This window comes from Microchirus variegatus (assembly GCF_963457635.1).
Source record: "Microchirus variegatus genome assembly, chromosome: 14".
NCBI lineage: Eukaryota > Metazoa > Chordata > Actinopteri > Pleuronectiformes > Soleidae > Microchirus > Microchirus variegatus.
In genome coordinates, this window is record NC_139815.1 from 25,195,724 (window position 1) to 25,220,692 (window position 24,969).

General features: G+C 39.0%; 3 protein-coding genes across 4 annotated transcripts; 2 read left to right on the forward strand and 1 right to left on the reverse strand.

Moving 5' to 3' along the window:
• Positions 1 to 26: 26 nt before the first annotated feature.
• cUnh15orf48 (chromosome Un C15orf48 homolog) lies at positions 27 to 1,891 on the forward strand (the record flags this gene model as incomplete). Its single annotated transcript, XM_083901120.1, has 4 exons — positions 27 to 162; positions 273 to 361; positions 525 to 585; positions 1,823 to 1,891. Exons 1-4 carry the CDS (start codon positions 115 to 117, stop codon positions 1,889 to 1,891), a joined length of 267 nt encoding a protein of 88 aa, XP_083757246.1. The 5' UTR covers positions 27 to 114.
• A 6,945-nt stretch (positions 1,892 to 8,836) lies between these two features.
• Positions 8,837 to 18,949, reverse strand: slc30a4 (solute carrier family 30 member 4). Of its 2 annotated transcripts, XM_083900970.1 has the most exons (9): positions 18,841 to 18,949; positions 17,904 to 17,955; positions 17,035 to 17,572; positions 15,398 to 15,544; positions 14,400 to 14,553; positions 12,717 to 12,942; positions 11,807 to 11,912; positions 11,580 to 11,714; positions 8,837 to 9,932 (listed from the first exon to the last, which is right to left on the reverse strand). In XM_083900970.1, the coding sequence occupies exons 3-9, from the start codon at positions 17,432 to 17,434 to the stop codon at positions 9,778 to 9,780; spliced, it is 1,323 nt and encodes a 440-aa protein (XP_083757096.1). In that variant the 5' UTR covers positions 17,435 to 17,572; positions 17,904 to 17,955; positions 18,841 to 18,949; the 3' UTR covers positions 8,837 to 9,777. The 2 variants fall into 2 exon arrangements, with proteins under 2 accessions (XP_083757096.1, XP_083757097.1); XM_083900971.1 differs by lacking the exon at positions 17,904 to 17,955 and having other exon boundaries at positions 18,841 to 18,887.
• Positions 18,950 to 19,029: 80 nt separating this feature from the next.
• Positions 19,030 to 22,460, forward strand: bloc1s6 (biogenesis of lysosomal organelles complex-1, subunit 6, pallidin). Its single transcript, XM_083900852.1, has 6 exons — positions 19,030 to 19,164; positions 19,313 to 19,398; positions 20,163 to 20,322; positions 20,458 to 20,545; positions 20,627 to 20,713; positions 20,790 to 22,460. The coding sequence occupies exons 2-6, from the start codon at positions 19,350 to 19,352 to the stop codon at positions 20,907 to 20,909; spliced, it is 504 nt and encodes a 167-aa protein (XP_083756978.1). The 5' UTR covers positions 19,030 to 19,164; positions 19,313 to 19,349; the 3' UTR covers positions 20,910 to 22,460.
• The last annotated feature ends 2,509 nt before the right edge of the window (positions 22,461 to 24,969 follow it).

The following is a 24,969-nucleotide window of genomic DNA, read 5'->3' on the forward strand; positions in this document are numbered from 1 at the left end:
TCTGCAACAACAGGTGAGACCTGTCACACACAGCTGGTCACGCTCTGCCTCAACTGTTGACTGGAATATTTGGATATAGTTGATTTTATCTTTAGGTTATTTCAATAAGTCAGGATGTCGGCAGTGTCGGGATTTTTCCAAATGCTGAGAAAGAGAAAGGAGGTAAGTTAGTTTTATATTATGTTCTATTTTAGATATTACTTTTCTTACTTGTTTATGATGCTGTTATGTTATGATCAGATTTAATAACTTATTTTTAATGTATGTTCCAGCTGATCCCTCTGGTTGGGATCGTGGTACTTGTTGCAGTAGGATCCCCTGGTGTTGGATTGTACTTTCTATTTACTAAAACCGATGTCGTGTGAGTGTTATTACTATTATACATGTATAGTTGTTTCTTATCTCTAGAAAATGAAAACCCACTGTTTATTCTATAAAGTGATTTCACTCTCCCCTTTATCTGTTGTTTACATACTTAAATCCCTAAGAAATGCTTAATTAATGACGTCCTATCTTTTATGTAGACTGGATAGGACCAGAAACCCAGCACCATGGGAGAGAGTGGACCCAACCAAACCTCAGAAGGTAACGTTCACATTACATTATGGTTGACCGGTTTGTCAATAAGCTGCAAATACAAGGGAAAACGTCCTGGGTGAGGTTGTAATCTGCTGAGTCACTGAGGGAACTATTATTTAGAGTGGTACCAGCCCTCGTCTGTCCGGCTTTGCATGTCATCGGCCTCTTAAAGGTCCAATTTTACTATGCTTCAAAACACTAAATGTTCACATTGTTGTAGCCTTATATGGGAATAAGAAGAAGAATCAGAATCACAATAGCTTATTAATCCCTGTTATATTTCCAGTTGAAATAAAGATGAGAAACATAAACATAATCAAAAACACAATATTGGCACACATATACGTGAATAGATACAGAAAGACAGTTATTAGTGAATTAATAAGTATTTTGTTAGTGCCCAAATGATGGGTAGGGCATGTACTTTGGGTATGACCACACTAGTGGTCGGAGTGGATGGCCACGTCAAAACAAGGACGTGGAAAATGGTCTCTGCTCGTTTCAGCATAGAGAGAGGTGTACGAGGAAGATTCTGTGGAATAATCTTATCTACCATCCAGGGTGAGCTGTTTGAGTTTTGGATGCTTCTTAATGGAGCAAATGACCTTGTAATACTACCTCCTACCATGTACTTTATACAAGGGCCTCACTTCAACATCCTTTCTGGTGTGTTGAGGAATCCCCCCCCCCCCCCTATAATTCACTTGCACGATGTGGGAGGGATGAAGGGTGGAATCACAATCTTCAGTCCCGTCATAGACTATATAAAAGTGTAGGTCGTCTTCTGGTTTCAAAACAACCCTTCCATTTTGAAGCCATCGAAGTCATCAAATGACTGAAAGCTGGCAGACGTTTCCAGCACCTACTGGACAACATCAGCCGTCCGTGTCCACTTACATTTTCCGGGATTTATCATCCATTTTCCTCCAAATGGGAAAATAATTTAAAAAACTGACGTGTTCTAGTGAAGAAGACCAGAACTAGCAATTAAGACCATTAATAAGTAGCATTCCGGACACTATTATTTTTGAAATTCTGTGAAATATCCAAAAATGTTAAACTCAAATTGCTCACCCTACTGATAGTTGGCCCCATACTGCCCAGACTAGATGCTCAGTGGTTCCCCCCCCCCCCCCTTTGTTATTAAGTCTCAAAAGACGACACTAATTGTGTGACACACTGCAACTTTAAAAGTAGGTCAGACAAAAACCTAATTTTTATGTTTTTTTCCATTTCACTGCAGTTCATCACTATCAACCAGCAGTGGAAACCAGTGGAGGGTCTGGAGCTGGTGAAGAGCATGACCAAGTGAGCAAAGAAAGACCCACATCTGCTTATAAACATCCACAATGTGTCAACCTGCCTGCCCATCTGCCAGTCTGCACGCCCACACCCCCCCCCCCATCAGTCTAACAGAATCCTTTCTGCACAAACTAGAATTCTTTGACACTCAGTGTGCGGAAATGCTTCTGCTCCACTGGTGGGGTTTGACCCTGCCGAGTCCAAGGACGTCCGTCTGAAAACAATAGACGACTGTGATTTAACTGTTCATTAAACTGTTGTGACGTCAACGCTATTTTTGAACTGTGAGCTGCATGTGTGATGTGATGATGATGGTGCAGCTGGTGGTCACACAGCAGTAGATGTGAATGGGTACAAAAGCGTCTAAATGTAAACTGAGTAAATAATGTTCTGTACAGTGTCATTAAATTATTATTACATGCATCTTCATTTGAGTGTTCTGTTCTCTCTTATAATGAGTAAAAGTAAGATTTCTTTCCAACTTGATCTGCCTCACAGAAAGTGTTCAGCAGCAACTGATGATAAATACAGTAATTTTTTACAATAAGTGAGTGTTTGATGCTCTTACTACAGGTACACGAGTCAAACCGGTGAAACCAAACCTGGCAACACCACACTGTTAATGAAATTATGAACTTGTTGTAATAATATGGCACTGATGTGAAATGTCTCGCATTCAGACGGAGCAAATAAATAAAATAAAACAATAACATTAAGGCAGGAACTGTGGCCTGACAGGACAATAAAAAAAAAACTTAATTTACCAAATGAATCAATGATTGTTTTCATGATTTGGACTAACATTAGAATCCTGATTATTCATTGATAACAGGGACATGCAGCATTTTGATTTGTGTTTATGTATTTATTTTAGGCATCACATTTTTTCCAAATTTCTGCTCTCATCTGATTTATACCTTGTGGTGACAGAATGTGTTGCTTCACAGTCATATTTATTTGTGCAGTGATATCCTCCAAGAATAATATAACTATTCACTGATTCACTGGCCACCTCTGTTCTCTCAGTAAATTCAAAATCTCTTCCTCCTCCATTATATCAGCAAACGTTATCAGACAAAGATAAGGACAGAAATAAACAAGCAGACTGTATCTTAGTTAGCTGGAAAACTGTCTCTGAGTCAGCCTGAGGTGTGTGATAATATGGACACTGGAAGATTGAAAACATGGCGCGACGACTAATTTACTTTTGCAGCATGACATTTCTCAAATGGAGTATAAATGAGGTTTGTGTGATACGGTGATACAGCCTGAGATACAACGTTTCAAAATTAGCATCAAATCACAACAGACATTATCTCAAAAGGTGCTTGACATCGTCAGACAGAGACTTTACAACGTTGTAGAAGGAGAAATAAACCCAACAGTTCACACAAGGTGACTTATCAGTGGAGAGAAAAAAAAGCTCCCTCCCACACAGTGCAGTAGTGGCCATAGCACTTGCCTCACATCAGAAAGGTCACCAGTCTGAATCCCAGTTCTCCCTCTATATATGTGGACACACTCTAAACTGACCGTAGCTTAAGTTTCATTCAGTCAGACAGAAAAAAGAAGGGGTTTTCTTTTTTGGTTACCAAGGTCATGTAATGTCATGTGACCTTTCAGAGGAAGAAAGTTAAGCACAAGTTTATTACTCAGAAACATGCAGGACAATAGTCTAGACCACACCACTGGCCACGTCTCCTCTTTTACAATTTTTCCCCAATCATCAAATCACTACATTTTTCTAATCAAAAAAAACATCAGCTGCCAAATCATTGTTATCATATAAATCAGGGGATCAGCAAGTAAATGTGGTCGAGGGCCAATTTCTTTTGTAAGCAATTGAACATTTGGGCCAAATCACGGTGTCTTCATCAGGCATCAAGTGCCTTTAAAACGCCTTCAGTCAGAAACAAAACCCTACGTTTGCTGCCTTAAACTAAGAATAATGTGGACGTTGCCTTTAATCAGCAGCTTGTTATGAAGACAAATGTACTTATGTTCATATTTATTGTGCATCATTTCAATTTTAAGAGTGACTGCTTCTGTAGTTATTTTATGGACATTTACTCTCCAAACCTGGCTTTTAGTTTAGGTTAACTGTCAATTCTATTCTTTTAGAATAAAAGCACTGAACTTGATATGAATGAAATAATAATAATAAAATGAGTGAAGATAATGGCAGCAAATAATTTAAGACCAGATTTGTTAAATCATATGCCAGGCCAGATACGAATATTGGCGTGCCAATTTTGGCACCAATTGCTGACCACTGATATAAATACTGATATAAATGAATCAGTTGGCAAAAGTCTAAACAATTCTCATTCACAAAACACATTTACACACAAAAATTATACACAACTAACACAACTAACTCCCCCCATTGTCAATGCAGAACCTCCGATGCACGCGTGTCCAGTCAGTGATGAGTGGAACCAAGTCAGTGGACAGAATAAAAGCCTGGTGACGTTTGATTTGATTTGATTTAATTTGAAAACGGAGGAGGAGGACGACGAGGAAGACGAGGGAAGAGCTCTAGTTTCAGATGGAATTAAATTAGCTCGACAATCTTTGGGATCGTGTTCTGGTTCATGGTTTGACTGTGAGAGAAACTGTCGGATTCGACATTCAGAGACGAAAACGGGTAAAGTTACTGTGATTTCTGTACTGCAGTGTTTGGGGAAAAATATTACAGCATGGGATACAATTATCTGTTTTGTTCATTTTTGAAGTAATAAACATGAGACATGAATTACGCCGAGGCAGCTTTTTCTGTGAAAATATACCACAGTAAATAAAGAGTCTTCGACTGTGTGTAATAATTGCAGTGTGGTGTGCATGCATTTGCTGACGGCAGTTAATTAGTAGATATTTGTGGCTGCAGCTTCAATTGTGGGGGTTTGTGTTGATTGTTTTTGAAAAGAGAACGTGTTTCAGGAAATGTTAAATGTTCATAACAAAAAAAAAACACAAGGAATGCTGTTGGGAGGAAAGAAAAGGGTGAGGTTTCAGTAGGCAGGTAATACATTTTAATGACAGTGAAAAATAAAGTGGTACGCCCCTCGATACTTTGGCATTTATTTCCTCCTTTCAAACAAAAACAATAGAGTTGATATTTTACTGTTTAAGGCCAGTTAGGGAATGATTGATTTTATTCTCACATTACTGATAACTCTCGTCTTTTATAATGCTTTATATACGTCCAAATAAAAAAATAAACACATAATGGAGTCATAACCCAGTCACTGCTAAGCAACAGGCACATGCACTCATCTGCTCACTTCACGGTTGTGTGAGCCGTGAACTCTTTGTGCTTCATGATTAGAGACGAGCGTCTTAATGTCCACACTAAAGACAAACAACGTTACAGGCTGCAGGGCCTGCGTTGAATGGATTCTTCATCAATTATTAAACATTAAACAGAAGAAGGTGCAGAGACAGCAGAGACAGAGAGAGATGAGAAGTGTTTCCTGGTTTTAACATGTTGTTTCACCACACTCTGGTTTAACAGTAAATGCAAATGTGCACGTCCTCTTCCCCTTTGCTGCCTTTGAGTGAAGAAACTCTACAGCTCCTCTGAAGCCTTAGAGGCAAACACTCTACTGTAATTCTGCAGCCCCTGAAAATAATCATACCTATTGAGTTATGTGCATGGGGGGGTATTTAGAGAGACATCGAGAGAGCAAGGACATAGTGTGTGTGCAAATGTCTTTAGTAGGCTGTGTGAGGACATTTTGGCTGGTCCAAACTCCTTTAATTGGCTTTTTGAGGATTAAGACCTGGTTTTAGGGTTAGGATTAGAATTGGGCTTAAGTTAGAGTTAGGATAAGATACTTTGTTGTGATTGTTTAAAGGTGAAGTAAGTAGTTTATAGTGCCATCTAGAGGAGAGGCTGAAATTTACAACAAAGACCTGCTGCTCTGCTCACCCCCTCCCTTCCCTGAGCGCTACGGTGTCCTCAGCCGGTCAAATGTCGTCCTCGTCGTCTTTCTCCGTGTCAGCAGATGAGGTTCGTGAGGTGAGGGAGAGGGCGGAGCTACCGCGGCCGTAGCAGACGAAGCGGAGAGACTGGAGGCGGGACTTCCGCTACAAGTTAAGAGACGCTTGATTTGTTCTTTCGCGTTTGTCCTTACAGGCTCCGGTAGAAACATGGCGTCTCGCTGCTAACAGTGGCTATGCAACCGCGGCCCGCGACCATGTTATTTTACATGACTTTTTGAAACACTACGAAAATGAAACAAAAACTATTATACAGCGACTAGACAATGCAGGAGCACATAATATGTATAAAAAGGTGGATTTTGGGTCATATAAACCCATAAATACTACACATTGTCCCTTTAAGGGGCGAAGAGAGTGTGATATATCTATGGTGTGTCCTCACTAAGATATAAAAACACATGTTTATGAGTGTATGCTTTTATTTGCTACCTCTTTTCTGGCATAAACACTGACCTTGTCAAGACCAGTAGTTCTTAAGAAGGCCAAGACCAGAGGCAGAACCTAATTTCTAAGTAACTGGTTTAAGATTTGAACTGTGGTTTGGTAAGATTAGGGTTAGGCGTGAACTAGTGATGGTTAAGGTTATGGGATAACACTTTGTTTAGGCTGTTCAAATGAATGGCAGTCACTACGTTTACTTAAGGAGAACTATGTGTGTGTGTGAACGCGTGTGTGTGCTGGAATTTGAGTACGTGACTGGACACAGACGTGTGTGAAACCACAGACCATGTGACGAGCGAGCAAAGGCAGGTAGTGCTCGCACGGAGCATGACAAGCGAGGGAGGACACTCACCACGTCCTCACCAAATTTAAATGCATGTATATACGTACACACGTCGTCTCCCGTCTCCTGTAATGTAGCAGATGTAACCGAGTTTGAAGGCTGCTCACTGACAGGGTTTTGCACAGCCGTTTTATGGCAGGCGGACGCTGCTATAAAGTCATACGTGAGCTGCAGAGCAAAGTAAACACTCCTCCACCTCCACTGGTTTCATAAGAGAGACACACACCCAGTTTCCTCATGATTCCAATAATAAACCACGTGATGCGTCTGCTGAGTAAATACTAATATTCTTTTGTGTCAGGTTTTATTTTTACACGTGTAGTGAATGCAACAGACTCTACTACAGACTTAAAATCTAGTATTCTTTAAGACAAGTTCAATCACTCACAGAGCACAAACCTGCTCGAGAAATTCATGTATATGTTATTATAATACGATTGTGCTTTGGAACCACATTGTATTATGATATATTATTATAAAGATAATGCATTGTGAGGTTATTTAATGCTTAACCCTAGATGTCTTTCTTACCGTCATGAATTTAGTTTTGCTTTCTGTTTCTTGAAAAGTTTACACACACACACACACACACACACACACACACACACACACACACACACACACACACACACACACACACACACACACACACACACACACACACACACACACACACACACACAGTTGAATCAAATTGAAGAAAACCAATTAATACATTTGAAAAAAAGAAAGAGAGAACAGACACTGCTCTCATTCCATATCCACATTATCACCAATATTGTAACCTGAAAGAAAATCCTACTTTTACACATCGTTCACCAGATGAATCATCCCTTTTTCTCAGAAATACAGGTTTGAGAAAATGAATTCCAACTTCATTTTGTGCACGTGTTTATAATTAAATTAAGTTATAAAAAAAAGCTGGAAACAAATCAGGCTAATTGACCAGAAAACCAGAGAGCCTTCAACGACTCATCTGATATTCTGAGAATTTGTATTTGCTCATGCATATCTGTGCACCTGATCATAAAAGTGTGTTTTCATGCTGCAGTGAATCATAAACGCGGGGATTTGAGTTCGATAAACAGGGAAGTGAAATAAAAACGGTAAAGTATAACAGCCTGAAGGGCTTCGTGTGCTATCTCAAAACGGTGCAGCGCTGACTGAAGAGCACCACCTAGCGTTGGGAAGTAACAACAAAAACATTGATGGGACACTTAAGGCAATTTCCCGCCCGATCAGTAGAGGTCGCTGCGCAAGGTTTTTGTGCTTCAGGCTACAGTGAGCAATGGCGTCCGAGAAAGAAAGAGAGAGAAAGACTGTTGTTGTTGTTGAAACAGTGGCCGTTTGTCACTTTTCTGTGTGACGGAACGCAGTTTTAAGATAATTTGAGGCGAGAAATTGGCAATTTAGAGTCTAAACATGCGCTGTGTGTGTTAAGATATCACTTATTTATAGTTTGGCAGCGCTCTGCGTAACCTACGCAGAAGTATAAATTGGGCTAGCTAAACCATTATAGCATTAGCCATTCAACTAAAACGGTTTTACAGCAAACCTGTGTATTCCCCCTTTGTGAGATTAATATAGGACTTTTTTTTATTATTTAAGTTATTCATTAAAGTTTTATGAAGATTTTATTCATGCTCCAAGACACGAACTAGCGACTAAATTACTTTTAAAATGGACAATCGAACAGAGGCTCGTCACAACGGGTGACGTCATTATCCGCTAGAAGAAGTAGAAAAAAATGTGTTCTGTACTCACCTTAAGTGTCGTTTTTTACTGCTCCTTCTTTATGCTAATTTTTATTTTTATAACCACTGACAACATTAAAAGTAACGTTTAAATGATGGCTCCTCCTTAAGTTTCCTCTGCTCCAGCACACACCTGACTCTAATCAACGGCTCGTTAACAGGCTTCAGCAGAGCTTGATGACGAACATTTGAATCAGGTGCGTCAGAGCAGGGACCAATAATAACAACAATAATAATTAAACTGTATTAAACTGAGAACACGTGTGTAGTTGTGATGTCAGAGTAAAAGAGACACACAGCAGATTAAATACTTTATTACAAATAAAAACCTTGATTCAGTCCAACAATCAATTACATCTTTATCAAGCATCATCACAACACACACACACACACGCACGCACGCACGCACACACACACTTAAACAAAGTTATTGACACATTGAATTAACACCTTTTTTTTTCTTTACCTGCACAAACACTGCAACTGTGAAATACTGCCGAATTTCCCCAAGCCCACCTGCAATGGTCAAAGATATGTTATGAGTAAAAGCCGAGTATATACTGTATTATGTGTGCGTGTGGATGTCAAGCGTAAGGCTGAGACCACCGCGTGGAACACTGTTCACGGTCAGTCATACTGATTGTCAGTTGCCTTGTCAGCACAGTGAATTTTTAAAAAAAAGATGCGAAAAAACAAGGATAAAACACAAATCAGTCAGTACAGCCAATAAGGGACTATGTTAAGAATTTCTACGATGGTTAGCGTTTAAATCCCCCCCCCCACACTGCCACACAGATTTTTTTGGTTGAGGAGCATAAGTGATTAGATGCATTAGATGACAGCTTATTAACACATTAACCCTCCCTCACTTATGCCAGCAGTGAGGGATACAGCTTGCATATTATAATAATTACAGTTTATCAAATGACTCGAGGTACCGTCACATTTTGTTGACACCTTTAGTTAAAAAAAAAAATCTTAGTATACAGTCCTTACATCTATTAAAAGATACTTTAATTTGAATCTGATGACAAAACACCAGTTATGGCATAGAGAGGCATAAATGGTGAATTTATAGATAGATTTATATATGTATTCTTCTCAGATGAAGCATTTAACCTTCACCCAGTTTGCAAACAGTCCCCAGAGGCTCTCGTGATAATTTAATTAGAAACGTGCATCTGTTGTTTGGCACTTTTTTTTTCCCACTACAATACTGTGCGACTGCTCTGCTGCTGTGGCACTGAGCTGCGACAGACGGCAGCAAATGTCCGTTCAAGTTACTGTATTCTCAGCTGTGGAGCTGCGGGAGTCAAAAATGCACTTTGGAAGTCTGTGTGCGAGTCTTTTCCTTTAACTACTGGACTGCTGGCAGTGTGCACACATGTGTGCCAGCCTCAGCCGGTGCGTCTGCACCTGCACCGTGCACCTGCTGAGACCATGGGTGTGAAGCAGGAGGTGGCGAGCCTTCGCCTGCACGTCCTCCCAGTTGTTGGCACTGGAGGGCACTGTGAACACAAGGGGGTCAGGATTAGAGGCAGAATTAGGTCAATACTACTTGGATTGTTGTATTTCACGTTTATGTTTATGTATGACATCAGATCTAGTTATGATTGGGGGCGTATTAAAGGGGCGGAATGAAAGTTCCAAAAAGCCGACGTCACACAGTACTGTCATGCAACAGTTGGAATCAAAACAACGCCATGTTGGCCTCAACTCACTGTTCAACTTATCTCTTTACCAGCTGCAAAAGTGAAGATGGTAAATCAGCTGGGATGCTATAACAGTCAGGTACAAGCAAATAGGAGAACATTTTACCAGATACCCAAAGATCCTGAGAGACAGCAGTGATAGATCACTGCTATAAACACCGACAGGCAAAACAAGTTGTTTTACTAGTGCCTGGAGCAGGAGGATCTGCTGTTCCGGAGAACCGTTGTTTACGTAACCGGACCGGGTTTTTTCAGAGATCTCGCTGAGCCCGAGATTATAATAAAACACAGCGTTCTCAGCAGTGGCTGAACTGTTTGTTTTGAACCTTCAGGGCTTCGTAAACAAGGTAATGACGCAGATACACACTAAAAAACAGCGTTCATTGGAACTTCCGGTCTAGGTCCGCTTTAAAACAAAACATGAATTATGTTACATACGGCCCTTTAGTCTGCACGTATTGTCATATTGGAAAAAACGATTTTCATATCTTTGGTCTTAAAATGTCATAATCCTGACGAAAATCTAATAAAGATGATATACATTATTTATGTTATATTATGTTCCAAATGGAATTGGGCACTTCAAGAATGAAAAAAAGGTATATTACCTTATGTTTATAACATAAGGTGAAAGGTCACCTTCTCACATTTATAAGCTCCAGCAGCAACTGAGGACATTTCCACACCTGCAGGTCTGGGCTACTTATGCCATAGCACCCCCTTGTGGACACTCTGAACACAGAAAGCTCCAGACTAAACCAGTTTCCTTATCTTTCCTTGTCAAGTCAAAGGTGTAGCATCCTTTAATGGCAACATCTTGTTATGGATCGACTTGAATTTAAGCTGTGTCATGTCACATTTTTGATAATTGAACGGGTTATTGTTCAACTTTACAAGGAACAAGGAACAAAAAGAATTTCAAGTGGAAAAAACGAGAAAAAGGCCCCGCACTTGAGTTTCTTGAGGAATCACGATGACTTAGTGAAAACTGAACCGTTTCAAAACATCCATTCAGCAGGTGAGACATGTTTTTCTCTGAGAATATGAGGAAACACGCTCATGGAAACTTCTAAAATCATTAAAAAATACAGGAACGTCAGACTGAAACAAATACAACACTTGTATGTTTACCATGTTATCTAGTTAATTTTCAGTAAATATGCACATAATCAAAGTCTGAATCTGGATCCATACCAATATCTAATCATGTCTTTCTTGGGCCAAAGCCTACATCCCCAGATGAAAATTCATGAAAATCAATAATTAACTTTTTGAGCTATGCTGCTTCCAAACAGGAGAAATACAGCCAAAATGTATTTCAAAAATTGTTTGTCATAATTAATTCTTAACTGTGTAACCATAAAATGAATCGATCTAAATATGAATGACATTTTGGAGGAAACGCTTTCCTCTCTGTGACTGAGTGTCAACTGTGTTACTCACTGAGCTGGATGTGCACCATTGCTGCAGTCTTGTCAGTGGTCAGCGCCCAGACATTCAGCTCGCTGACTGAGTGGACGTCGTCCAGCTTCAGAAGGTCGTCTCTGATTCGCTGAGAGTCCAGGTGCCTGGGAACACCTGATACAGTGACATCGTGTAAGCGCTCGGCCCACACTCTTCATACTGAACAACAAAATGACATCGACAGCGGGATGGGAGCAGAGACTCACCCTCCAGCACGATGACGACCGTGTCTCGCATGATGCGGAATGTGGTGAAGATGACCAGAACGGAAAAGATGTAGGTGCAAATGGGATCTGCCAACTTTAACTCCGGCTGCGAAGACACAGGTTTACATCACATCAACTGACAATCAGAGATTTTTTTTCCTGAGGCTTAAAAGTACTTTCCTATTGCACGTCCTGGGATTTAATCTGAACTAATCTTAGTTCTAGAATTTGAGGTCCAGTGTGCAACTTTTAGGAGGCTTTATTGGCAGAAATTGAATATGCAGCCCGTACGTATGTTTGTCTTACGTGTAAAATCGCTTTAAAAGTTTTCACTTTAAAGGTGCATTATGTAATAAATCTAAAGCAACTGGCCATAAAATCCTCCTAATATGTCACAGAGACTCAGGAATAACGTTCATATAACAAACTGAACCCACCAACAACAACAGTACAGCCAAAATATTTTGAAGACTGCAAATCATGTTTTTGTTTTGAAATCATGTTTTGGCATGTGGCGCCACCGTCTACCAATCATCGCATTCAGTAGAGTCTCAGATGACGAGCAACCACGGGTTGCCAGTTACGTCGGAAAACGAAAACCTAAAAGACCTCGGTATTTTGAATTGTATGAATGTAGTAACCGTTTTTGGCCACATTCTTACATATGGCACCTTTAAACAAACTTTATGGAGACGGCCATCTTGTGCCACGGTGTTTACACTGCAGCCCGCATGGACCAAGCATTTCAAGTCTGAAGCAGAAGCAAAAGAAAAGAAAAGAAAAAGAGAGTCCTCCGTTTGTTGAGACCTCAGAGTGCATATCCAAATAATAAAACGAATCTAATATAAAGAATGTTTAAAGAGAACATACAATAACTGTTAACTGTTACACAATGCACATTATTCTTTACCTTGAAGCGGACGATGTAGGCAGCTATGAGCACACCGACACTCTGGACAAGGTCTCCCAGAGCATGTATGAACGCCGCTCTGACCGCTAAGCTGCCCTGCTGCCTCTGCTGCTGAGCCGACTGTGACCCCGGGGCAGCTGGTGGTCCATGAGAGTGACCGTGACCGTGGGAGTGACCATGACCATGAGAGTGCAGGTGACCACCTTGGTTTAATAAGAAACCCATTCTGGGAACACAAGAGATAAAGAGGGAATTATTTCAAGACATAAGATGTATTTTTTTTTCTATTCACGTCAAGTGACTGAGAACGTTGCAGTTATTTATTCACTGGCTGGCTGTGGTCAAACATTACACAGCCAGCTTCAGCAAATTAAATCTACAAAGCGTGGTTTAAATAGTACTTTGAACTGTGCTGTTAAATTTTTTGCTGGTACTCTACACTTGCAGGAATGTATTCAGCCTCATCGTGTTGCTCTACTTCACTTCTGAATTTGTGAAATCCTTATGTCACCAAAAGTAGACTGCAAGAGAAATGTAGGGCCCTGTGATGTGACTGGCGACCTGAGCAGAGTGTACCTGGCCTTTCACCCTATGTCAGCTGAGATTGGCACCAGTGCCCCCCATGACCCTCATGTGGAGGATAAAGTGGAATATGGATGGATGGATGAATGTAGTGCACCAAAAAGATTAAAGCACCGGCCTTTTCTTAGTCTTTGCATATGTTTGCTTTTCCACATCCACGTGTGCTTGCTTTGAACCTGTTTTCTTCATGTGTAAAGTACAGCTGAGCAGGAGGGCAAATATAATTGAACTGAAAACATTTCAAATCCATTACATCCTTCCTCACCGTACTTTTTTTTTTACTTTTACTCTCGGACGATAGTAATGAGACTTTCAACCATGGTGGGCTTGGATGCAATTTTAGTCACTGATTAACCGGTAGACGTTATGTAAGACATCTGTTGTATGAAGTCATAAACAGACCATTATATGAGGAGACATTAAATTGAAATAGAGGCTTCACTGATAACAGTGGTACAGCCATTGTGTATTTCAACTATAATTTATGGCCTGCAACCTCTGTTCATGTTTCGATTGTTCTGTTGTAGCCAAAAAGAGAAGTAACTTGAAGTACATCAATAAATACTCAGAGAACCAGAAGTGTTAGTCAAACACACTGTGAACACACTGAGTTTATACACAAATTCTACTCCAATTCAAAGCTGTTTAGGTTCTCTATCCTTCAGCATTTCCAGCACTTGCTGCACTCTGCTGGCATCACCTAAAGCCACATATGCTGTGTTCCCATCATAATACGTTTTCGATTTGCTTCAGTATGGTGTGGTTTGGAATGGTTTAGCCCTGGGTCAGGCTCGCAGCTCTTTTTTCCCTGCTCAGTTTGTTGCTGTTTTGTCCGATCACAATGGAGTGACGTTTTCCTGTCAGCTGTCTGTTGTGGGTATAGCTGATCTAACTCCACCCTGACTGTATCGTGCCATATTAATCTGGTACCCCAAGTGAGGGGTGCCAAAATATGGAATGGTTAATTTGGTACAATTGCTAATGGAAACATAAAAAAAATCCACATATACCGCACTGTACCGAACCAAACCACTCCACTCCACTGGTAGAAGCATGACTAAAATGTTCTCTACACCACTGTTTCATGAGCATTTCACTTACATCAGGTTGACCGCCACGCCAACAGCTGCAGTGATGAGCATGACGTCTCCATCTATGTCGAAGTCCTGGGTTACAGTCCTCTGAACTGCCTCGTAGAGAAGTATGGCCGTCAGGATGTAGATGAGCACCACACTGAGGACTGCAGACACCACCTCTGACAAAAGGAAAAGACAATCAGCTGAATAAAACACAACGCTGAGCAGTAACAGTTACTGTAAGCTTGTGAGCTCTTACCAAACACACATTACAGGTCATGTAGCCGGTAAGGACCAATTATATGCAGTTTATGTTATATTTATGTATGTAACATCATCAGAGGTTTGAAGTGAGGTCTATTTTGCACTTAACTGTTCCTGTTTTTGATTAGAAATAAGCTTTCAGCTCTTGATGAGATCAGATTCTTGAAATAACCCTCTACATTTAAACTTTTAAAACTTTGACTACAACAGACGTTTCAGCTTAAAAAGACATTTATAAACCAACATTATCTCTCTCTTTATTATTGTGAGGATGCCTTTACTCTGAAATGGACTAGAAGTATTTTGTTCTTGTTACCCTTACTTAGTGAAATTACAAACTCACACAAAGGTGCTTTTATGCGTCAAAGTCTGTTGGCCCAGCTGCACACATTTATTGATTTACAAAGCCCTTGTTTTACAGTTTCCATGTTAGCTGCCAACCTGTTATGTTCGATTGTTTACACAGAACTTGTTTGATTTTCAGGGGACCGAGTTACAGTCAACCTCTCAAAGGGGACATCACAGAATCCACCTGCTGTGATCATGTTTTTCCACGATGACATTTCATATCCATCATGCACTGGGCTAAACGGCTAAAAGTCGTTTCATCTGCGTCTTTACTTTTCAGCCAACTTCAAAGTTTTGCATCTGTAATCCGAGCTGGACGAAACACTGCTGAGCACAGACAAACCTCCGCTTGTCTCACACTAAACAGAGCAGAGTGGAGACACAGAGAAAGTGAAAAGAGGAAGAGCGTACCGAGGCGATGCAGTCCGAAGGTGAATCTCTTGGTGGGGGGCTTGGTGGAGAGCCACAGGGCCAGCAAAGTAAACAAAATGCCTATCACGTCTGCAAGCATGTGGACAGCATCAGTCATAATGGCGAGGCTGTTTGACACGTAACCACCTGGAAATGGGAAACAAAAAGAGAATGTCACTTTTCACTTGTTAAATGACAGAATGGATCAAAAATATTTAGTCATGCAAAGATTTTGAAAGCACAAAACCCAAGTTTAGGTAAGGTTAGATTAGGTCAGGTTACACTTTGCCCACAATGTGGAAAACCGTCTTGGCTCTTCATAGAAACACAACATAAAAATAAAATTGTTATGTGGAGCAAAGAAACAAAGAAAATATTCACATTTAACAAGCCAAAACAATCAGAAATCTTGTTTTAATAATGAAAAAAGCGTCAAACAGCTTAATCGATTAATTGTTTCAGGTTTAATAATTTAACCATAACTACTTAAATCCAGGTTCAACCTTCCAGTGTGGGAGTTTGCATGGCCCCCACCGTGAGTGTGTTGGTTCTTTCCGTGTGAATGGTTGTTCATCTCTGTATTTTGACCATGTGATAGTTTGGCAATTTTTCCAATTAAATATTTATTTAACTAACAATGTATTTGCACTTAGATGAGGGTGTGGCTCCATTAAACAATAGCTTGACCTGTCATGCACTATCAGGAAAAAGAAGCTAATTTCCAGTCAGCACTTTTCCATTCGAAGCCACTGATTCTAGAGGAAAGAATGGTCCCCTGTTTATTATGAAAAAACTAAACTGTGTTTCCTCCAAGGAAACAACAGACTCTTGAAGAGTCGGGTGCATTAAGGCTTCTGACGTCACATGACGACACAACACAAAAGAGAAGAGCGATTCACATCTTCTCCATTCTCATAATCCCGCAATTCCATTTGATTCAGTGAAGAATGGCAATGCATTGCATCCTCAGTTTTCTTTATCAACGCACAAGGCTGCTTTCACCAGTCGATACACTGTAAGCAGTCGGACGAAGAACTTGCATAGAAATAGTAGACATTCCTTTACAAGATCTGCACATTTCATGGTGTGATATCACCACTATCAGTTCTCTGAAACACTGTATCAATGTGGAAATGTTCAGTGATTTTGTGTTATTTTGTTTTTTGTGTTATGTTTTGTTGCGTGTCCAATAGCTGCTATCCTTTAGCCATTTGACTTTCTTCTCCTTTCACTAGACAAAGGAGACAGTATATTTAGCCAATGACTTTTTTTTACTTGGATCATTTTCTTGTTAAAATACAATATTTTGAGGGGGAAAAATTGCAATAAACTAACTTGTGTCCAAATATGTAACAATATATTGTATCGTCAGTCTGTATCATGCCAGTAAATGGCTTAATATAATCAGTAGTGTGATGTCACTGCATCGATGTAGAATTATCCACGTCTTTATAACAATTATTATCAACACTCCAAAGCTACTTTTATATATTTCTGAACAAATAATCATAATTATTGAAACTATTTAGACAAATGACACAAACCAAATCAGGAGCCTTTCGTGTTGGCTGTAAATGTAATCATGTACCTGTGATTAAATGTGCTGTGTGGTTCCAGTCTTCTCTGCATCTACTTACCGATAATTTCACCGGTCATGAAGAGTAAATACAGCACAGCTGCAATGATAAGCCTCCTCATCACCTTCTTGTGCTTGATCAGCTCCCTCTTCTTCGTGCAGTTGTCACAGGGGTCCATGTTTGTCCTCGGGCTGCCCGAGCTCGAGGAGGAGTCGAGCAGGGAGTCGTCGTCATCGTCCGCCACGACCAGCGTGTTCACCGTCACCCCGTTGGACGCTGCCCCTGAAGAGTAGTCGGACATCTCTCCAGAGACCACCACTTTCAGCTTGTTGAATTTGGGCGTCTCATCGTCCACCAGCTCATCGGAGAAGTCAAAAGGTGCCGAGTCGCTCAGGTCCCAGTCGCTCGGCTGCCTCCTGAAGGCTGACCGCACTTTGCTTAAGAGATTCCCACCTGACATCTTTAAAGATCTTTAAAGATCACGAGGGTGAGATAAAACCAGACTCTCTCTCTCTCTCTCTCTCTCTAGGTTACTGTCGTCTGAGGTAATCATTCACATTTTTGTGACCGGTTTCAAACTTGTTTACCATCTTTGTACCTAGAAAAACAACAAAAGAAAAAAAAGCATATAAGGGAACGGTTTTAAATGTGGAACTATACATTCATTAAACCATGCATTTTGGGAAGTTTGTAAAACTCAGGAAATTTGGCCAGAGACAGAACACTGATTAGTAAATACATCCATTCGTGTTCTCAGGATGGGCTGCAGGGTGCAGTAGACCATCTAAGGGGCTGGATTATTTCATTTTCGGCAAATGCATTAAAGTTAATATGGTTAATATTTGGACAGGGAAAAGACACAAAAACCTGGTCTAAATGTACAAAATGGGTGTCTTGTGTTGTTGCTCGTTTATTAACATGTGGTATACCTTAAAGTTGTAGGTGCTTAATGTAGGTGTGATCCATGTAGGGTTGTGTGATCTGTAAATTATAAAAAATAATAATAAAAAAAATGTCAGAAAAAGTAAAATAATGTTGAATGACGTTTTTTGTGTTGATCTCTTTGAAATATAAAGCAAAGAAACCAGCAAATATTCAAATTTAAGAAACGGGAAAATCAGACAGTTGTGTTAAGTATTAAAAAACAACACTCAAACCGATGATTGGATTATCAAAGTAGCTGAAGATTAATTTAGTATTTATTATCAAATAATTAAACAATGTTTGTTGCTTATGCTGATATTTGGAAGAATAAAACATTTACTGAACTAAACTTTGAACTAAACTTTTAAATAAAGTATGAACCAAATATTAAATGCATGACATGACACAGGTATGCAAAAACAAAAACGGTCGTGGGTGAAGTAAAATGACTTCACTTCATTTATATGTGTGTAAAATGTGTAAATTAAATCAATAAATAAGTGATAATCAGTCGATTAACTGAAATATTTTCGGCCACTAACAAATAGTTTAGCTCTATTGTTTTTGAATAGCGAACAAAACGGATTTAAAACACAAAAGAAGAAGAGCACGTTAAAATATATATATATAGTACATATTTATAAAACGAAAAAGAAAGTGGCAGCAACCAGAGCATCTTTCTCACGTTGGTACAGCTCAATAATCTCACCCATGACTGTCCCGGAATTGTGACAATGAATGTGATGAATGTGATTAAATCACTCACGTGAACTGACATAAACTTTAGTCCCTTTAAAAAACAAACACAAAACAAAACAGATTCGGCTTTGAGTCATAAGCTAGCCGCGAACGGTTAGCTGTGTCTTCTCGTGTCACTTTACGGCTAAAAAACGATCCAAATAAGTGATGTAGTCTGTTCAGAAAAGCCGGGCGGACTCTTACCTTACACGTGCCGTCCTGTTTGTATGAAGTTAAGACGAAAAACGTTCGTATTAAGTGGAAAAACCAAGTGAGTCAAACACCAAAATGCCAAACACCAAACACCACCTCCTCCTCCTCCTCCGCACTCGACAGTTGCACCAGCAAGTTTGGTTTCGCCCACAGTCACATGACAACGCGGATGTCACATGACTGACGTTTGCTTGGAGGCCAAAACAAAACAATTCAAGCTTAGCTGTGTTTTCTCTATCTATGTGTACTTCATCAAATGTGACCCCCCTCCTTCTCCTCACAACCGCTGCCGCAAGTGAACACACACTTAAACAGGTCAGAGCATGTAACGTGTACATAATGTATGGAGCGGCTAACACTTAGCCGCTAAGCTATTCACTTCCTTAGCATAATAAGAAGCTCGATGTTTCTGATAAAACCGCGGAATCATCGTTATCTGTTCGATCCGTTGCCTGTTTTTCAGGTTTTAACAGCGGTCTGAGACAACACTGTCGCTGCTTATGGAGGCAGACGGACTGGAAGACCAGGGACCCTCGTCTCAGAGTGAAGGTATGTGTGTAGTTGTTGTCTTTGTGGAGTTGTGAGGACCAAGAGTGTTGTCAACACTGTTGTGAGCAGGTTTTTCACTAGTCCTCAGAGATAAGACTAGTCTAGTGTTTTTAAGGGTTATAATGAGGTCAAGTTGAGCTATCTGTAATTACATTTATTTTATACATGTACACAGTTATACATACACCAAAACAAACTTCAAACACATGAAAGATAGTACACTGAAAGCTCTCAAAAGACAACATTTTGTTTTGCATGACAGGCATGATGGTTTATTGATCCCACCATAGGGGAATTTCAAAGGACTGATCTTTGATCTGTGAGGGTCTTTCATGGTTTTCTAAAACATCTTATTCAGATCATTTAAATATACAGTACACTATTTACTGACTGAAGTCTGGCCATATATTCCCTCCCCAAACAATTAACATCGTACGATTACTACTTCCATACTCTGTCACGGACATAAAAAAAAAATCAGAATTGACATTAATTTAGTTCCTCAAACAGTACAAACATGGGTGGAGTTTCTCTAATTACATTTGGACATAATTACCATGCAAGCCACACCTAAATACTTCCAATTCTACTACTTTAATTACCACAGTGTCGGCCACTGGTGATGATGTTCTTTTTAAAAATCAATCACTAAGTCTTCAGTCTTTTCTTCGCATTAACTTGATGGGTTAGTTGCTTATTGACTGTAAATTGTCTTATTTATTTATTTTTTATTTTGTACATTTATTTTTTTTTGTATTTGACAGATTTCCAGTTGGCACAGCAGGACTCCTCACATCAGGAGAGTTCAGCCCCTGTAGACGATGTGTATGTGGATAAGGAAGCAGTGGATAAACTCACAGAGGGATTACTCTCTCACTACCTACCAGACCTACAGAACTCTAAAGGTGTACTTCAAGAGCTCACGTGAGTATTTGTTTATGTGGTGCGCCATGAGTTATTATTACTAACTAAATTAACAATCGATCTTTTTTAGTTTTATGACTTTTGTGTACTTAACCTTACATCACAAATAATCTCACATTTTCTTGACCCAACCAGACAAAATCAGTTGATATTGTTAGACACGCTCGACCAGGAAGTCACAAAGATCAGAGACTGTAATGGTTTACTGGACCTGAATTCACTGGTATGTGTGAACTGCAGCTATAGTTTCATGTTTTGTTTTGAGTTGATGACTGATTTCAAATCAAGTGTGTTGTGTTTTTAGTTTACTGAGGCAAAAGTTTACCACAATAAACTGGTGAGCATCCGGAAAGAGATGATCATGATTCACGAAAAGACAACTAAACTAAAGGTACCTAACTTAGGACTTAACACGTGTGGTGCTGTATTTGGGGACAAAAAGCTGATTAAATGTTGGTTTCTCTCAGAAAAAAGCGTTGAAACTGCAGCAACAGAAGCAGAAGGAGGCGCTGGAGAAGGAGCAGCAGCGTGAGAAGGAGCTGGAGAGAGAGAGGCAGCTTATCGCCAAACCCGCTAAAAGGACATAGGATCCCCAAGCAGTATTATCAACCACACAGCTGCTGTAACATGTTTTGCCTTATTTATTACATATCAACAGACATTTTCCAAAGAGTGGGGTTGTTTTTGTTTTTGTAGACATTTTTTCTTTCTTTTTTCTTTTGCATATCTTGCATTTGTTTGACGTTTCACTGTTGAGTCTCAGATCGGAGCAGAGATGGGCTAAGATTTCCTGGGGCTTTGATGGTAAATGTCATATACTATAAAATCTAGTGGCCAAAACAAATCATTTGAAGATGTTTTCACTGCCATACGGTCAGCCATTAAACTCCTCTTTTTCTTTTATCATTATTATCCATCTTAATGCAGACGTAGTGTAGCGCCTGAATGAAAACACAGCTACGAGGCTGAGATGTTGAAGTTTATGCAGATTATTCAAGAAAATGATTCATGACAAACTGATGAAAAATAATAATAATGATATGATACTCAAAACAAAGATATATAAAATAATGGTAATGGTGTCAAGTTCTGGTCAACACCGTCTTTGTCTATAACTTTTTATGTGCCAGTGAATGATGAATTTATCAACACTGTTTATGTGCTTAACGCTGGAAGTGACATAAACTAAAATGAGGTTTTAGCTCCGACAACATTCAGTAAATAAACAGTATACAGAACAGCTGGGCAACATGTTGCCTATCCCAGAATTTGAGTTATCAGTTTTTAGTTTCCTCAGAACAATTACAATTGCAAGTAAACATGATTTTATTGCTTTATATTTCAGGAAGGATTCATGTTTGGTACAAGGTAATTGTCGTTGACCAGGTTTAACCCCGTTGCCCACTGAAATATATATATATATATATATCGTTAAATATGTATATATTCAAGTAATATTTAAGTAAGAAATGACAGAAACATGGCATAAGAATCTATATGAAGCTTTTAAAATAGGACTGGAGCTTGTAGAGTGTATTGTTTGCTTGACTTTGAGGATATGAGTTGTTGCAGAGTAGCCCGACACCTCGTGTTTGTTCACTTTTATGATGGCGCTCTTTCGTCGTTACAGCAAAGTGCAAAGTGGTGTGAAACTGTCTCCGAGGAAGGAAACGTAAACAGGGTGTGTTTGCTTTGGAGAAATGGTTCAGTCGGTGTATGACGAATGTTCTCAATGAAGGAGCTGAAATGTTCGGTCCTTTTATTCCTGACATTGACAAAATCGCCACAAGCCAAAGACACGAGGACTAAATCGTCAAATGCTGGTATTTACACGATCAAACTCTGAAACACGAGCACTTTCCCTGAGAGCAGAACAAACGAGTCAAAGACGCATCACATGACCCGGAGGACAGGCAGAGCGTTAACTATCGTTCCTCTTTTTCTGTTTTTGAATGTTTACATATGTTATTGCTGTTTGTGTTGAATGTTGATCTGTGCTAGATTTGACTGACTGAATAATTGAATAATTCATAATAATGATGTGTCAAACTTTACCCCCCACTATAGCTCTGCATCCGATAATGATAATAACAATACATATTTAAAAGAGGCTTCTATGCACTACTTTCACCTGGAGAGCCGCCGTTTGTACTATTGTGTACTATATGAATAATAAAATCAATACAAACGAGTTTGTAGTAAAATATCTTTTTTCCATTTAGATTTGAACATGTAACAAACTGTAAATATAAAAACATATAATCGGCCGACAGTTAGACACGTGAACAAACTGAAAGAGGGTTAAAATAGTGTATTAAGAGACTTTGAATATGCTGTGGTTTCCATGTACTTTAGTAGGTGTCCTGAGTACCTAATAAAGTGGCCTGTTAATGTATAATATACAATATACATAAGTCTTGTATGCACGTCTCGTTATATCTAAAGATACACAATTATAGACTTGAATATTTCCCACACAGACATGTTTTTGTGATAAGTATTTTCTCAATTAATTGATTTATTTGCTCTATAAAACGTCGGAAAATGTTGATCATGTTGATGTTTGATAAAATTATGACTTTCTTACGTTTTGTTTCACACTAACGACATTTCTGTTATATGAGAAAGAAAGAAATCAGAAAATAGTCAAATGTAAGAAGCTGAAAAACCAGACTTGTTACAAACTTGCTTTATTATTCAAAAGTAATCCAAAGTAATCGATTAATACTTCATGTTAATCCTATAGAGGCTTTTGAATGAATATACATGCACTATACATGCATGCTGTTCTAATCCTCTGTGTCCACTAGGTGTCAGCAGAGGTCTGTTCCTGTCCATGATGCGTTCGTCTCTTCAGTGGAAATTCAACATTTTCCCCGCAGGTTTTTATTCATTTCTGCGCCACCTGGTGTTACTGAAGCGCAACTACAGTCACACAGGAACCTACTGAGTTCAGCCCCAAATTACAAGTTTGTGTAATATTTGTGTATCACTACGAAAATGAAACAAAAACTATTATACAGCGACTAGACAATGCAGGAGCACATAATATGTATAAAAAAGCGGATTTTGGGTTATATAAACCCATAAATACTACAAATTGTCCCTTTAAAATGTCAACACAGATATAATTATTTCTTTGCATTTTGTATTATATTGTTATTTTATTTTATTTCCTTATGAATAACAATAACGACAATCAATATATATGTATGTATATATATATATGTATATATATATATACATATATATATATTTTTTTTAAATTAGACCCTACAGTATTTCAGATACAGGCCTCTACCGAACAGTTGAGATGTCTGTTCATAACAAACCTGGTTTCCATAATTCATAAAGTACAACATTCAGTACAAGTGACATTACTTTAGTGTTAGTGAGTTCAGCTTGATGCATTTTTCAATGACATGTAGTGACTTAAAGTGTGGTCGACCAAATGGTTGAGTAGGGTTAATTTTATTTTAATACCTTTGTCCCATAGCAGTTACACAAATGGACCCTTGTTGACATAAAATTAGGGCTACATTCCTCCGTATATCCCAACACAGCCGTGTGTTTTGCCCACTCCCTCCTTTTTCACATAAAGCTCTAATTTTGTCCTCACTTCTGCAGCGACAAAGTCAGTCAAAACCGACAAGTCTGCCTCCGTCTGCCTCCGTCTGCCCCCCGGTCACTCAGAGCCAATGCTCGCTGCACAAAACTGCAGTCCACATTCAGAGACGAGGGGGCAAACTCACACTAATGAAAAGTGTACTGTATATAGAGTGTTGATGGTGAGTGAAAACCACATTTTCGATATAGGTTTTTTTTTTTTTTTACATTCTTGACTCTGTGTTTTGTTCTGTGCGTCTAAAAACAGTGGCTCTATATTTATGAACGTACTTTGCAATTTCTGTCATTCATTTCTTTCAGAAAGTGGGTCAGTGCACTGTGGAGATCAGCACGTGTCATTGATATAGATAGATAGGTGGATACATACATACTTTACCCTACTGTACTTAACTCGCTCACTTACTTACTTTTTTAATTTTTTACTTTCTTACTTTCTTACTTTCTTACTTATTAACTTATTTACCAACTTACTTTCATACTTATTTACAGACTTACTTATTTACTTACTTACTTTCTTAGCTATTTAACTATTTACTTATTTACCTACTTACTTACTTGCTGTCTTACTTACTTACCTACTTACTTCATTTCTTTCTTTCTTACTTACTTATTTGCTTACTCACTCACTTTTTTAATTTACCTACTTAATTATTTACTTACTTTCTTACTTATTTAACTACTTACTTATTTACCTACTTACTTTTTTACTTACTTACTTGCTTTCTTAGTTACTTACTTTCTTTCTCACTGACTTTCTTACATACGTACTTACTCACTCACTTACTGACTTTCTTTCTTACTTACTCACTCACTGTCCTACTTATTTACCGACTTACTTATTTACTTATTTCCTACTTAGTTACATACTTTATTTTTTTTAATTTACTTACTTACTTTCTTACTTATTTACCTACTTACTTGCTTTATTGCTTCATCCATCCCAAATGGGAAATGAAGGCTTATTCAATAGCTCAACACAAATTTCAGTTAAAGAGTATACGTGTAAGTCAGAGGTCTTTT

Excerpts from the sequence above, each read along its gene's own strand:
- bloc1s6 (XM_083900852.1), top strand. The coding sequence starts at position 19,350 with ATGGAGGCAGACGGACTGGAAGACCAGGGACCCTCGTCTCAGAGTGAA. Across the intron at positions 20,546-20,626 it reads TACTGGACCTGAATTCACTG|TTTACTGAGGCAAAAGTTTA; the intron begins GTATGTGTGAAC and ends TTGTGTTTTTAG. Across the intron at positions 20,714-20,789 it reads AAAAGACAACTAAACTAAAG|AAAAAAGCGTTGAAACTGCA; the intron begins GTACCTAACTTA and ends GGTTTCTCTCAG.
- slc30a4 (XM_083900970.1), bottom strand. The coding sequence starts at position 17,434 with ATGTCAGGTGGGAATCTCTTAAGCAAAGTGCGGTCAGCCTTCAGGAGG. Across the intron at positions 14,554-15,397 it reads CTTCGGACTGCATCGCCTCG|AGGTGGTGTCTGCAGTCCTC; the intron begins GTACGCTCTTCC and ends TCCTTTTGTCAG. Across the intron at positions 11,913-12,716 it reads CCTACATCGTCCGCTTCAAG|CCGGAGTTAAAGTTGGCAGA; the intron begins GTAAAGAATAAT and ends GTGTCTTCGCAG.